Genomic DNA, 15,326 nt, shown 5'->3' on the forward strand with positions numbered 1-15,326 from the left:
CATGTCAGTTTGTAACGCAGAAGGCAAACATTTTTTTACTGTTCGCTGCAAAAACAAAAAGAGTGTGTGTGTGTGTATGGTGTGTGTGTATATATATATAAATATATATATCACACACACAGCAGTATATGTTTTTGCTAGGATAGAAAATCACTGCCAGCTGCCCTTTATTTTCCTGTAAAACAAAAAAAAAAAAAAAAAAAAAAAAAAACAGTTTTTTCACTAGTTTTCTGTTGCAAATTTTGACCCTCGTCATTTTTTGCAACTTTATTTTTAGTTCTATTTTGCTCTTAACACTTTTTTTTTTTTTAAACTGGGCATGTTATAAAACGGGCCAATCGGTACGGTAAAAAGTGGTCCTATATGCGTCTATGATCAAAGCTGCTTTGGAGGTAGTGACCACCCCCTTATTTCTTTGGCTCCTAATAGCATGTCCGTCCTGTTGCAAATTGCCCCAACTTTATTGAGAGGTGCATCTTACTTCAGCGGACTTTTGAATGCTAATTAATAATGAGCGAACGTGCTTGGGTAAGGTGTTATCTGAGCATGCTCGGGGGCTAATTGAGTGACTTCGGCGTGCTCGAAAAATATGTTTGAGTCCCCGCTGCTGAATGTCTCGTGACTGTTTGACAGCTGCAACACATGCAGGGATTTGCCTAACAAACAAGCAATCCCTCCATGTGTTGCAACTGCCGAAAAGAAGTGAGACATGCAGCTGCGGGGACTCGACCATATTTTTCGAACACACCGAAGTCACTCGGTTAGCACATAAGCATGCTCAGATAACACCTTATCCCAGCACGTTCACTCATCACTAATGCTAATCTTAAAGAGTTTGTCCAGTAATTGATTTTTTTTTTTTTTTATATTTTATGCAGAAATTTGGGGAATTGATAAGGGAATTTTTAGTAGCAAACAATCCCTTTAATCCTCTTTGCAGTGAGCAGTTTAAAGGTATGTTTCAGCTGTAAGTAATGGCATGGATAACAGTCTTTCTGCATCACAGAACGCTCCATAATGCACTAATGACAGTATTATCCTACTAATGTATTACTTTATTTTATGTCATCAGGAAAAGTCACATAGGCAAGTGATCTGTGCGAAAATGGCCTTACTGCTATTATAATGCAGTTTATTCACAATTTAAATGGAGAACCTCTTCAACAAAAAACTGAGACGTCTCAGATCGTGTACTCTAACACCAGAATCCGTTACTGACAAACATCGTCCCTTAAAACACATCATATCCTTACCAAAATAAATAATGACTAAAACAGAACAAAAACAGGAAACACGAAATTAGAATCAGCTGAATCATGGTTAAAAAAAATATGTCCATTTTACTTTACCCACACTGCCACCTAAAGGACACTTGCTGTATAGCATTCAAAAAGGTGCACTCCAAATAAATAATCCAGTTACGATTTTATGAAACATGAAAGTCACAATTCTTTTGATACTACTAGCACGTCACTAATTTGTCTGTAGATGTTGCTTATCTGAAGTGTTTCTATATTTTTTTTAAGCTTATTTATTTTAGAATGTAGTATGAAATCACCACACTTAAAGGGGTTGTGCAGAATTAGAAAAACATGGACGATTTCATTAAAAAAAAAAAATCGTACCGCACATGTCCGCCGGTTGTGTGAGGTATTTAGCTTAGTTCTATTTACTTTAATTGAGCTAAACTGCAATATCAGACACAACCTATTGGCAGGTGTGGTGCTGTTTCAGGGAAAAAGATAGCCATGTTCTTTTAATCCTGCAAAACTTCAAGAAGCTTAACAAGTGTGGAAATGATAAGAACTGTAGTGAAGGGTCAACGTCTCTAATATAACCTCCAGACAAGGCAGGTGAAACAGGTGAACATTCATTACGGGCCCAAAAAAGAACATTAAATTCCCTGTATTTTATTAGGAGGGGGGGGGGGTCGTCTACTGCACAGACATGAGAGAATTATAGATGGAGGTGGAGGTTTGGTTTATTGGAGAATATTTGTGAGAGAAGGAGTAGATCTGTCATTTGTATGTGTACACATATGGACATGTGAGACAGTAACCAGGCTATGCTCTTCTTAATATGGCAGGAGCAGCATCATGGAACTTCATAGCCCCTGAATTACCGTTCATGTGCCCTGAGTTGCTGGGTCAAAATGATTCAATACGCAACGCTGTACATTTCTAATCCTCGGGGTGTTAAACATTTTAAGCCAAGTCCTGCCCAGCCCTAACAGTTGTGAATTATTACCCCTACCCATTGTACCCTCCCAAACTTGCCAAGACAATCAGCCATATAACCAGGGTCCATGCGCTGTGCAGTCCTAGAGGTTGGGTGATCGGTGAGATGGTCGGTGAGGGTGGTGATGGTGTTAGTTGGAATTTTCCATCCATTGTGGTGTCACTTGCCATACACACTCTCATCGCTGTAGGCCACGTACAGAAAACAATCCTCCTCATGGTTATCCTGAAATAAACGTAACATGAAGACAACGTAAATGTGCAATGCTTAGAAATACTGTACGGACGAGCTGTGGAAAAGATGGAGGCAGGGGACCACACTGTTCCTCAGTTAGAATCAAACAGCAGGATGAATGCTCATATATGCTCTATGGGGCTGCCGAAATGGCCAAACTCAGCACTCAGAAACTCCATATCAAAATAATGGAGCAGTGGTCCATTCTAAGGGCTCGTGTTCACGACCGTATTTTCAGTCTGGTGCCATCTGTGAAACAAAACATGCACAAGTACAGTATTCGGTCAGTATTTTACATCAGTATTTGTAAGCCAAAACCAGGAGTGGAACAAACAAAGGAAAAGCATAATAGAAACACGTCACCACTTCTGTATTTTTCACCCACTCCTGGTTTTGGCTTCCAAATACTGAGGTAAAAAAACTGACCAAATATTCAACATGTGCACGTGGCCTAATATTGCTCATTTTAATGTTACTTTAAGGCCACATGCACAAGTTGAGCAATTTGTGACTTTTTTACCTCAGTTTTTGTAAACCAAAACCAGGAGTGGGTGATAAATACAGAAGTGGTGACGTGTTTCTATTATACTTTTCCTCTGTTCCAATCCTGATTTTGGCTTACAACTACCGATGTAAAATACTGACCAAATACTGACCGTGTGCACGTGGCCTAAGGGTGCGGCCGAAGCTCTGCCCACTCGCACAATTGTAAATCAACCATGGGGCGTATAAGATTTTATTCACTCCTGTGGAATTGGAGAATGATGCCTAAATAGATAAACTAACTTTCCAAACACAGGGAATTCTTCTTACGATGAACTACAAAAACACCACCCTAACTGCAATGACAACGTCTTATAGAATTTTCCAGAACATAATTCCAGGAATCTCCCCATACACAGACTTCCCCCGATTTCTTACTTCATATAGTTGTCCCATGGTAGCACTAGTGGGGGGAATGGTGTTGTTGACAAAGAAGAAGAGCGCATCCTCGGGGCGAAGGTGAATCCGCTTCCTGATGAGGAAGTAAAACTGTCCAACTGGAAGATGTCAAGAGAAAACACTTAAATTCATGTATACAAATAATAACTCATCATACTGAGTCTAAAAACTAAAACTGTGGAGTATTTCTATGAATATACAGTACATGCTCATTGGCCCAAACTCAAGATGGTAACGCTAACCTTCAGGATCCCTGAAGATGTCTAAGGCGACGTTCACATTTGCGTTGTGCCCGTTTGCGTCGGGCGACGCAGCGGCGACGCATGCGTCCCTATATTTAACATGGGGGACGCATGGACATGCGTTGTGCTGCATTGTGCGACGCAAGCGTTTTTTTTTTTCCGCAAGCGTCGGGCGCAGAAAACGCAACAAGTTGCATTTTTCTGGCGTCCGATTTTCGTCAAAAAACGACGCATGCGTCGCAAAACGCAGCGTTTTTGCGTGCGTTTTTATTTGCGTTGTGCGTTGCGTCGCCGACGCAGCGGCACACAACGCAAATGTGAACGTAGCCTAAAGGTACCTTCACACATAACGATATTGTTAACGATATCGTTGCTTTTTGTGACGTAGCAACGATATCGTTAATAAAATTGTTATGTGTGACAGCGACCAACGATCAGGCCCCTGCTGGGAGATCGTTGGTCGCTGAAGAAAGTCCAGAACTTTATTTCGTCGCTGGATCTCCCGTGGACATCGCTGGATCGGCGTGTGTGACACCGATCCAGCGATGTCTTCACTGGTAACCAGGGTAAACATCGAGTAACTAAGCGCAGGGCCGCGCTTAGTAACCCGATGTTTACCCTGGTTACCATCCTAAAAGTAAAAAAAACAAACAGTACATACTTACCTACCGCTGTCTGTCCTCCAGCGCTGTGCTCTGCTCTCCTCCTGTACTGGCTGTGAGCGTCGGTCAGCCGGAAAGCAGAGCGGTGACGTCACCGCTCTGCTTTCCGGCCGCTGTGCTCACACAGACAGTACAGGAGGAGTGCAGAGCACAGCGCTGGAGGACAGACAGTGTTAGGTAAGTATGTACTGTTTGTTTTTTTTACTTTTAGGAAGGTAACCAGGGTAAACATCGGGTTACTAAGCGCGGCCCTGCGCTTAGTTACCCAATGTTTACCCTGGTTACCGGCATCGTTGGTCGCTGGAGAGCGGTCTGTGTGACAGCTCTCCAGCGACCAAACAGCGACGCTGCAGCGATCCGGATCGTTGTCGGTATCGCTGCAGCGTCGCTTAATGTGAAGGGGCCTTAAGAGCTGAGTCAGCGTGAGTAGACAGAAAGTAAACAGACATATATAATCGATCCAACTGCTATGTCCAGCTATCACCCAATATCACTGCTCCCATTCGCTTCCAAACTCCTGGAGCAGCACGTCCACTTTGAACTTTCCTCCCACCTCTCATCTAACTTGCTCTTTGACAATCTACAATCTGGTTTCCGCCCCCATCACTCAACTGAGACAGCCCTGACCAAAATAACTAACGACCTACTTACCGCCAAAGCTAATGGACAATACTCTGTACTCCTCCTTCTAGACCTGTCCTCTGCTTTCGACACAGTTGACCACTGCCTCCTACTACAGATCCTCTCCTCCTTTGGCATCAAAGACCTCGCCCTATCCTGGATCTCCTCGTACCTTTCCAACCGCACATTCAGCGTCTCCCACTCCCACACTACCTCCTCATCCCATCCTCTCTCTGCTGGAGTTCCCCAAGGCTCTGTTCTAGGACCCCTACTCTTCTCAATCTATACACTTGGCTTGGGACAACTCATAAAGTCCCATGGATTCCAGTACCACCTCTATGCTGATGACACTCAGATCTACCTCTCTTGCCCAGACATCACCGTTCTGCTGTCCAGAATCCCAGAGTGCCTATCAGCCATATCCTCCTTTTTCACCTCTCGCTTCCTCAAACTCAATGTGGACAAATCTGAACTCATCATCTTTCCTCCATCCCATAGATCTTCCTTACCTGACCTATCTATCGCAATCAATTACATCATGCTTTCCCCCGTGCCGGAAGTCCACTGCCTCGGAGTAACCTTCGACTCTGCACTGTCCTTCAAACCGCACATCCAAGCTGTTTCCACCTCCTGTCGCCTCCAGCTCAAAAACATCTCCAGAATCCGTCCTTTCCTCAACCGTCAATCTACTAAAATGCTTGTGCATGCCCTCATCATCTCCCGCCTTGACTACTGCAACATCCATTTCTGCGGCCTCCCTGCTAACACCCTTGCACCTCTCCAGTCCATCCTTAACTCTGCTGCCCGACTAATTCATCTCTCTCCTCACTACTCCTCTGCTTCCCCCCTCTGCAAATCTCTTCACTGGCTCCCATTCCCTCAGCGTATCCAGTTCAAATGACTAATACTGACCTACAAAGCCATCCATAACCTGTCTCCATATATCTCTGAACTAATCTCCCGATATCTTCCCTCACGTAATCTCCGGTCCTCCCAAGACCTCCTTCTCTGCTCTACACTCCTCCGCTCCTCAGCCAACCACCTCCAAGACTTCTCCAGAATATCCCCATCCTCTAGAATTCTTTGCCCCAACACGTCCGACTATCAACCACATTCGGATCCTTCAGACGGAACCTAAAAACCCATCTCTTCAGGAAAGCCTACAGCCTGCACTGACCCCGCTGCCGCCTCATCACTACCGGAGCTACTGCCTCACCAACACCGGAGCTCCTGCAACCCTCAACCTACTGTCTCCTTCCCCACCATCCTGTAGAATGTAAGCCCGCAAGGGCAGGGTCCTCGCCCCTCTGTATCAGTCCGTCATTGTTAGTATGTTTACTGTATGTGATATTTGTAACTTGTATGTAACCCCTTCTCATGTACTGCACCATGGAATCAATGGTGCTATATAAATAATAATAGTATAAGAGGCGTCAGAAGTTACATACCAGTGAGGTCTGATGGCACTAAGTATTTCCTTTTGTCTAAATCTGGGACTCGAGCTTTAGGGGCTTTTTCTACGATGACCTGAAAAAAAAAAAAAAAAGATTTTTGAGATATTCATATAAAAATCTCAGGTTATCCACATATTCATAATAACATCTATATTCAGGGCAATGTAATAAATACGTTTTATATAAAAATAATGAATAGATTTAATATAATGAAGCACTAAGTAACCTTAGTTTTCCTAAAATTAAAGAGGTTTCCCAATTAAATACAAGTATCCTGAGACTAGGTGATGAATCCGTGATCACTAGCATCTGATTGCTGGGATCTCCAGTAGTGATGAGCGAATATACTCGTTACTCAAGATTTCTCGAGCACGCTCGGGGGTCCTCCGAGTATTTTTTAGTGCTCGGAGATTTAGTTTTTCTTGCCGCAGCTGAATCATTTACATCTGATAGCCAGCATAAGTACATGTGGGGGTTGCCTGGTTGCTAGGGAATCCTCACATGTACTTATGCTGGCTAACAGATGTAAATCATTCAGCTGCGGCAAGAAAAACTAAATCTCCGAGCACTAAAAAATACTCGGAGGACCCCCGAGCGTGCTCGAGAAATCTCGAGCAACGAGTATATTTCGCTCATCACTAATCTCCAGTGATCTTGAGAACAGAGAACCCAAGGACCTCTGTGTGAATAGTGTGTTAATGTACATGAGCTTTAATAGAAGTGATTGAAGCGGCAGCCATTAGCTATGCGAGTGCACTACTGCGCCTTTATCTCGGTAGGACCCCGTTTTCAGAACCACTGGACTCCCAGAGACTTATATGGTGGCATTCTCGGCATCATCATGGAGTTCTAGCCTCGAAGTTCTACATTTTAGAGGGACCATGGGATGAAATTCACGCTGCCTAAACCACAGGCCTCATGAGTGAGACACTGGCTCTGTTACTGGAGTCATCTACGGTATGTTGCACTCTGAAACGTTGCAACGATGCAACTCGGATGGCTTCTCCAAGATGGGTCCTCGGTGACCCCCTACACTCAAGTCTCTCCCTATGCCCACACATAAGTAGAAATGATAGAGCACGTGTGCACAACTGCAACTGGTGCAATGGTAGGCTCCCACACCTTGGAGTATATAAAGAAAAAACCTTGCACTCAACTTAGATGCTCTGGTGAAATTTTAATGTAGTACTCATAAATGTTTTGGTCCAACAAAACAGGACCTTCATCAGTAATGTACTGTAAAGAAAATAGGAGAGACAACCGTGTCTCTGAGCACACTGAACGCAGCGTCTTAGAAAGCGTAGGACAACGTAAAACCAGGGACCTAATCCCAACTGGTGAGATGAGAGGAGATGTGTGCCGGGAAGCAGACGCGGAATCCTCCGCTCGTCTCAGGATTCCGCGTCTGCTTCCCGGCACACATCTCCTCATCTCACCAGTTGGGATTAGGTCCCTGGTTTTACGTTGTCCTACGCTTTCTAAGACGCTGCGTTCAGTGTGCTCAGAGACACGGTTGTCTCTCCTATTTTCTTTACAGTACATTACTGATGAAGGTCCTGTTTTGTTGGACCGAAACGTTTATGAGTACTACATTAAAATTTCACCAGAGCATCTAAGTTGAGTGCAAGGTTTTTTCTTTATACACACATAAGTAGAGACCTGTCAGTCAACTACAGTGGGTGGGGGAAGCCGCTGGGAACCGGTCTCAGAGCAGACACACCAACCAGGCCGACTTCAGAAAGTACGTATTCTCCGAAACACCGTAAAACAGACACGGAGCCGGTGTCTGATTCCTGATGCCCTTGATTCAAGCAGCATGACTCCGCTGACAGGTTCCCTTTAATACCACCACCAATATAGTCCAGACATGTAAAATTCATCACATCTGTAATATATTTTCATTACTTTTGTTGCTGCCTGTTAAACAAAAACGGTGAAATAGTTGTGTAATTATTGAATAAGCGCTTACTAAGCAGCAATGCAAGGATATTAAGGATTTCAGAACTGTCACTGCTAAATGGAAACAAATAGAATATAGATCCACCAAAAGCAACTTGCTGATGGTTTCCAGGCAACAAAATATTTCTTCCTGAACTGTAAAATGTAAATATGAACTAATAAATATGGCTGCTGCATCTTAACATCCCTTATATATATAGATATCATGCGAATAAGAGCTGGAGCTTCATTTTAATCCTGTGAAAATTACAAACCTGCCTAGTAAAAGCCAAAAGAGCTTCATCTGAATTCTTGGTAATGTTATTTTTTTGTTAAACACACTGTATTTCCTTGTAATCCGGCCCTAAACATAAAACATTTTTACATGGATTACATGTAGCTTTTGGAAACATTTGAACGGTCTGAAAGCCACATAGATCCAGTGACATCACATCATGGCCACTGCCCTGCACAGAGGTGCCCAGATGTTGGTGGTTCAGAGGATGCGGCATCTGCTTCCATTTCTGTATTTGTGCCAAGGTGACCGCGTAGAATAGAGGTAGGCCCTGATCATGCCGATAATAGGAGTTTTCTAAGGCCCGATCATCCAAGAATATTTACATTCAGTTTCATTCTTACAGCGATAATTCCATATGTGATCCTCATAGCCACCCACGAGTCACATAGAAAGCTATAAATGTAATTCCATTAACATATATATATATATATATATATATATATATATATATATATATTCTGCAGTGCTACATGCTGCGACCTATACACATATACACATCGATAGGGACTAAACCTACATAAATATATCCAAACAATCTGCGTTTCGCCTCCGACCCTGTTAAAATCATTGCATGCAATAACACTGCAAGGGTTAAAGGCGGCACAAGCACCAGATGCGCCCTCCCCTCTCATTGCAGTGCTAAGGGAGGAGGAAAAGTGTGGGCACCATCTTTCTCCAGGGCACAGATACAGGTAGGGGGGTGCACCGCCTGCCCCCTACAGAGCCATAGAATATTGGCATGTATCTTTACGATCAATATATCTACTTATAAATCAGTGATATGTAGAGTCGACTGTAATAACATCACAGCAGAAAAAGCAAGGTATAACAACAAGTGACACGAAAATGGAATCCATGTTTGACTGTTCTGTAAACCTCTCTTTGGATAGAGACAAGGGGGGGTTGTATGGCTGCTGGGTGTAGGATCATCCCTGTGAAAAGCAATGGAATTTCACTGACAAAGACATAGACCCCCTGCTATTAGGGAAGTGACCATCCCCCATCTTAGTGGGTAGGTGACAATGACTGTGCAGAACTTAGAATGTGATGGCTGGGGGTCCTCTACAATGCAGTGGCCTGTGATTTTATATATATATTATACACATGATTTATAGGTTAATAATGCAGGAAAAGGCCAAATGACATGCAGACTGGTCGGATACTTACAGGGACCCTGTCTGGATATTTCTTCCTGATCTTCTCTCCCTCCTTCTTCCTATATTCATAGGGATGATCCTCTTTGTATTGAAATTTCATGGCTGCTCTGTTCCAGGGATGTGTGCAGAACAGCAGATCCTGAGTCTCTAGAGCAGTGTCTGCTACAAAGCAAGAAAAGCAGCAGGGTATGGTGACATCAGAGGACACTCCTCTGGGCAGTGCCAGAGGAACCAAACAAAGGGCAGATCAGGTTAACCCCTTCTCACCTGCCTAATGCTGCCCAGCTGCTGTGCAACTGAAAAGATAAACACATACCCACCTATGGGACATGCGGCTCTACCCATATGATTTAGGCTGCCGTCACACTGTCAGTATTTGGTCAGTATTTTACATCAGTATTTGTAAGCCAAAACCAGGAGTGGAACAAATAGAGGAAAAGTATAACAGAAACACATGCACCACTTCTGTATTTATCACCCACTCCTGGTTTTGGCTTACAAATACTGAGGTAAAATACTCACCAAATACATAGTGTGCTCGTGGCCTAAGGCTGCCATCACACTATCAGTATTTGGTCAGTATTTTACATCAGTATTTGTAGCCAAAACCAGGAGTGGAACAATTAGAGGAAGAGTATAATAGAAACATAGGCACCACTTCTGTATTTATCACCCACTCCTGGTTTTGGCTACAAATACTGAGGTAAAATACTCACCAAATACTGACCGTGTGACGGCAGCCTAAGGTCTTATGTAGAGGACATCGCTTGTTTTCAAGTTTCCCTGCTGCCTTTTTTGCAATGCATGACTGTAAGACAATGACACCATTACAGACACCAGGCACTGCATGCCGGCAGGGAAAGCGTTAACATGGTGTGTTTTTTTCCATATGTGGTTTGGGGGAGGAGATGAGCTGTGTTGCTGCTGTGCTAATCAGTCTTGTGACTGATCACATGAATGTAGGGGAAGGTAAACAGGTGACTCAGCCAGAACAGGTGCACCTTCCTCTCTATGCACCTTCTATAGAAACAACGTCACTTCTAAAATAAATGCATAACAAATGCGGAAAACATCAAATATTTTCCAGCAGCACAATCAATTTACTAAACATGTAATGATTTTCTTAAAGCTTTGCTCCCATCCTGTACACCCCATTCAGACGTATGAATTTCTCATCTGTGTCCTAGCCATGATATTCACTGATAAAACACATACCGGTACCTGTTATAGTCTATGGGACTGTGTTTTTTTTTTTGTTGTTTTTGCAGACCGAGAATCCACAAGAAAAAAAAAATGGCATGTCTGTTTTTAACCCCTTAACCCCAGAGGTATTTTCGTTTTCGCGTTTTCGTTTTTTGCTCCTCTTCTTCCCAGAGCCATACGTTTTTTTTTGTTTTGTTTTTTTTTGTCAAAATGGCCATGTGAGGGCTTGTTTTTTTGCGGGAGTTGTACTTTTGAAAGACACCATTTGTTTTAACATATCATGTTCTGGAAAACAGAGTAAAAAATTCAAAGTGCGGTGAAATTGCAAAAAAAAGTGCAATCCCACTTTTTGTTTTGCTTTTTTACTATGTGCACTAAATGCTAAAACTGACCTGCCATTATGATTATCCAGGCCAAAACGAGTTTATAGACGCCAAAAAATATCTAGGTTCTTTTTAAAGTGGTGAAAAAAAATTCCAAACTTTGTTAAAAAAAAATTGTGCCATAATCCGATACCCGTAGCCTCTCCATTTCTCGTGATCTCATGTTGGGTGAGGGCTTATTTTTTGTGTGCCGAGCTGACGTTTTTAATGATACCATTTTGGTGCAGATATGATCTTTTGATCACCCGTTATAGCATTTTTATGCAATGTTGTGGTGAACAAAAAACCGTAATTCTGGAGTTTTTACTTTTTTTCTCGCTATGCTTTTTTCATTGATAGATCGGGCGATTCTGAACGTGGCGATACCAAATATGTGTATGTTAGATTTTTTTTTTATTGTTTTATTTTGAATGGGGTGAAAGAGGGGTGATTTGAACTTTTATATATATTTTATTTTTTTATATTTTTGAAAACCTTTTTTTTTACTTTTGCTTCAATAGTTTCTTCGGGAGACTAGAAGCTGCTATAAGGCTACGTTCACATTTGCGTTGTGCGATGTTGCGTTGGAGACGCAACGCACAACGCAAACAAAAACGCAACAAAACGCACGCTAAAACGCAGCGTTTTGCGACGCATGCATCCTTTTTTGCCGAAATTGGGACGCAAAAAAAATGCAACTTGCTGCGTTTTCTGCGCCCCACGCTTGCGGCAAAAAAACCACATGCGTCGCAAAACGCAGCACAACGCATGTCCATGCGCCCCCCATGTTAAATATAGGGGCGCATGATGCATGCGTCGCCGCGGCTGCGCCCGACGCAACCACGCAAAACGCTAATGTGAACGTAGCCTAACCTGATCGGCTCTGCTGCATACAGGCGATGCTCCAATCGCCTGTATGTAGCAGAATAACTCATTTTCTTTGAGAGCCGACCACTGGGTGGCGCTCATAGCAATTCGGCAGTGACAACCATAGAGGTCTGCAGGAGACCTCTGGTTGTCATGCCAACCTATCGGTGACAGAAGCAATCAAACTTTGCGGACATTGAGCATGAGCTAGATGCTATTCACATTCAATTTCCTAAGGAGCCATCCATAGTTTTTGTGGAGATGATACTGTATGGGATCCATATTCATGTAAAAAATAAAGAATAAAAAATATGGATATACTCACCCCTTCGGCTGACCCTGGCTGTCACCGCTGCAAGTGTCTGCCTCCGTTCCTGAGAATGCAGAGAGTGAAGGACCTTCGATGACGTCGCGGTCAGGTGACCGGTCACCTGACCGCTCACGTGACCGCGACGTCATCGAAGGTCCTTCACTCACTGCATTCTCAGGAACGGAGGTGGACGCTTGCAGCGGTGACAGCCAGGGTTCGTCGGAGGGGTAAGTATATCCATATTTTTAATTTTTATTCTTTATTTTTTACATGAATATGGATCCAAGGGCCTGAAGGAGAGTTTCCTCTCCTCCAGACCCTGGGAACCATACGCACCGCACACGCTGAAGATGACTGGGAACTTATAGGAACTTCCGATTCCGATTTCCGATATCACAAAAATATCGGAACTCGGTATCGGAATTCCGATACAGCAAATATCGGCCGATACCCGATACTTGCAGTATCAGAATGCTCAACACTAGTGCCAACATATAGTTTTCATTACATTCCGTGTCCATGGGGCCTTGAGACTGACCAATCTATAATCATCCCATAAAGCCACCAATGGATCATGTAGCAATATGGGCATTTCAGATGCAGTAACAATATTATATTAACTTTTTATTGTAGTATTTCAAGAGACTCCCAATAAGTGCTTTACTGAATGAAAATGTTATATATGGGGCAAAACTTCTGTGAAATCAAACTGTCCACATAGGAAGCAATACTGGTTAACAATCAATTCCACATGCTGTTGTGCATATGGAATAGACAACAGATGGAAATTATTGGCAATTATCAAGACACACTCAATAAAGGAGTAGTTCTGCAGGTGGGGACCACAGACCACATCTCAGTACCAGTGCTTTCTGGCTGATGTTTTGGTCACTTTTGAATGTTGGTTGTGCTTTCACACTCGTGGTAGCATGAGACGGACTCTACAACCCACACAAGTGGCTCAGGTAGTGCAGCTCATCCAGTATGGCACATCAATGCAAGCTGTGGCAAGAAAATTTGCTGTGTCTGTCAGCCTAGTGTTCAGAGGCTGGAGGCGCTACCAGAAGACAGGCCAGTACACCAGGAGACGTGGAGGGGGCTGTAGGAGGGCAACAATCCAGCAGCAGAACCACTACCTCAGCCTTTGTGCAAGGCAGAACAGCAGGAGCACTTCCAGTTGCCTGCAAAATGACCTCCAGCAGGCGACAAATGTGCATGTGTCTGCACAAACAGTTAGAAACCAATTCCATGAGGATGGTCTGAGTGCCCGACGTCCACAAATGAGTGTTGTGCTCACAGCCCAACACCGTGCAGGACTCTTGGCATTTGCCACAGAACACCATTATTGGCAAATTCGCCACTGGCACCCTGTGCTCTTCACAGATGAAAGCAAGTTTACACTGAGCACATGTGACAGATGTGACTGAGTCTGGAGACTCCGTGGAGAGCGATGTGCTGCCTGCAACATCCTTCAGCATGACCGCCAGAGGTAGCCTGACTGCCATTAGGTACCGAGATGAGATCCTCAGACCCCTTGTGAGACCATATGGTGGTGCAGTTGGCCCCGGGTTCCTCCTAATGCAGGACAATGCCAGACCTCATGTGGCTGGAGTGTCAGCAGTTCCTGCAAGATGAAGGCATTGATGCTATGGACTGGCCCGCCTGTTCCCCAGACCTGAATCCGATTGAACACATCTGGGACATCATGTCATGCACCATCCACCAACTTATCGTTGTACCACAGACTGTCCAGGAGTTGGCAGATGCTTTAGCGCAGGTCTGGGAGGAGATCCCTCAGGAGACCATCCACCGCCTCATCAAGAGCATGCCCAGGCATTGTAGAGAAGTTATACAGACATGTGGAGGCCACACATACTACTGAGCATCATTTCCTCGTCTTGAGGCATTTCCACTGAAATTGAATCAGCCTGTAAATTCATTTTCCACTTTGATTTTGAGCATCATTCCAACTCCAGACCTCCGTGGGATATTAGTTGTGATTTACATAGACAATGTTTAGGTTTTATTGTTCTCAACACATTCCACTATGTAATTAATAAAGATATACAACTGGAATATTTCATTCAGTGATATCTAGGATGTGGGATTTTAGTGTTCCCTTTATTTTTTCTGAGCAGTGTATTTATATTTCATATAGAGTTAGATAGCAGAATAGCCAGTAATTAAACTGTCGGGTTCTGTAAAATCATTACTGAACCCGACAGGATATGAGACATGGTTTACATACAGTAAACCATTGCATATCTGTTAGATTTTTATATGATATATATATATATATATATATATATATATATATATATATAAATCAGCAAGAGAAGGTAGCACTCCAAGTCCTTTTGAAGGTGAAAAAATGTGACGTTTGTTGAACCCACATCCCTGTGCGACGTTTCGGCTCACACTGAGCCTTTTTCAAGCCAGGCTTGAAAAAGGCTCAGTGTGAGCCAAAACGTCGCACAGGGATGTGGGTTCAATAAACGTCACATTTTTTCACCTTATAAAGGACTTGGAGTGCTGCCTTCTCTTGCTGATTTTTGTATACATGTGGGCAGATGAGTGGACCATTGTGCCCAGGAGGCCAGGCACCCACCGGTGAGCATTGTGCTGTTCCAATTTATATATATATATATATATATATATATATATATTTATTTATTTTCTTATATCACAAATAATGTTAATAATGTGTGTGTGTAAAATTTTGGAGCTGTAGGTGTTAAATTAAAGGATTAATTCACGGAGAAAACTGGCATGGGCTCCTGTGCAATTTTCTTCGCCAG

General features: G+C 43.3%; 1 protein-coding gene across 1 annotated transcript; it reads right to left on the reverse strand.

Annotated features, from left to right (window-relative positions):
• Positions 1–225: 225 nt before the first annotated feature.
• On the reverse strand, positions 226–10,157 carry GABARAPL1 (GABA type A receptor associated protein like 1). The gene is made up of 4 exons (XM_069753652.1): positions 9,797–10,157; positions 6,388–6,466; positions 3,394–3,512; positions 226–2,463 (listed from the first exon to the last, which is right to left on the reverse strand). The coding sequence occupies exons 1-4, from the start codon at positions 9,884–9,886 to the stop codon at positions 2,398–2,400; spliced, it is 354 nt and encodes a 117-aa protein (XP_069609753.1). The 5' UTR covers positions 9,887–10,157; the 3' UTR covers positions 226–2,397.
• Positions 10,158–15,326: the final 5,169 nt, after the last annotated feature.

This window comes from Ranitomeya imitator, chromosome 2, assembly GCF_032444005.1.
Source record: "Ranitomeya imitator isolate aRanImi1 chromosome 2, aRanImi1.pri, whole genome shotgun sequence".
NCBI classification, from domain to species: domain Eukaryota; kingdom Metazoa; phylum Chordata; class Amphibia; order Anura; family Dendrobatidae; genus Ranitomeya; species Ranitomeya imitator.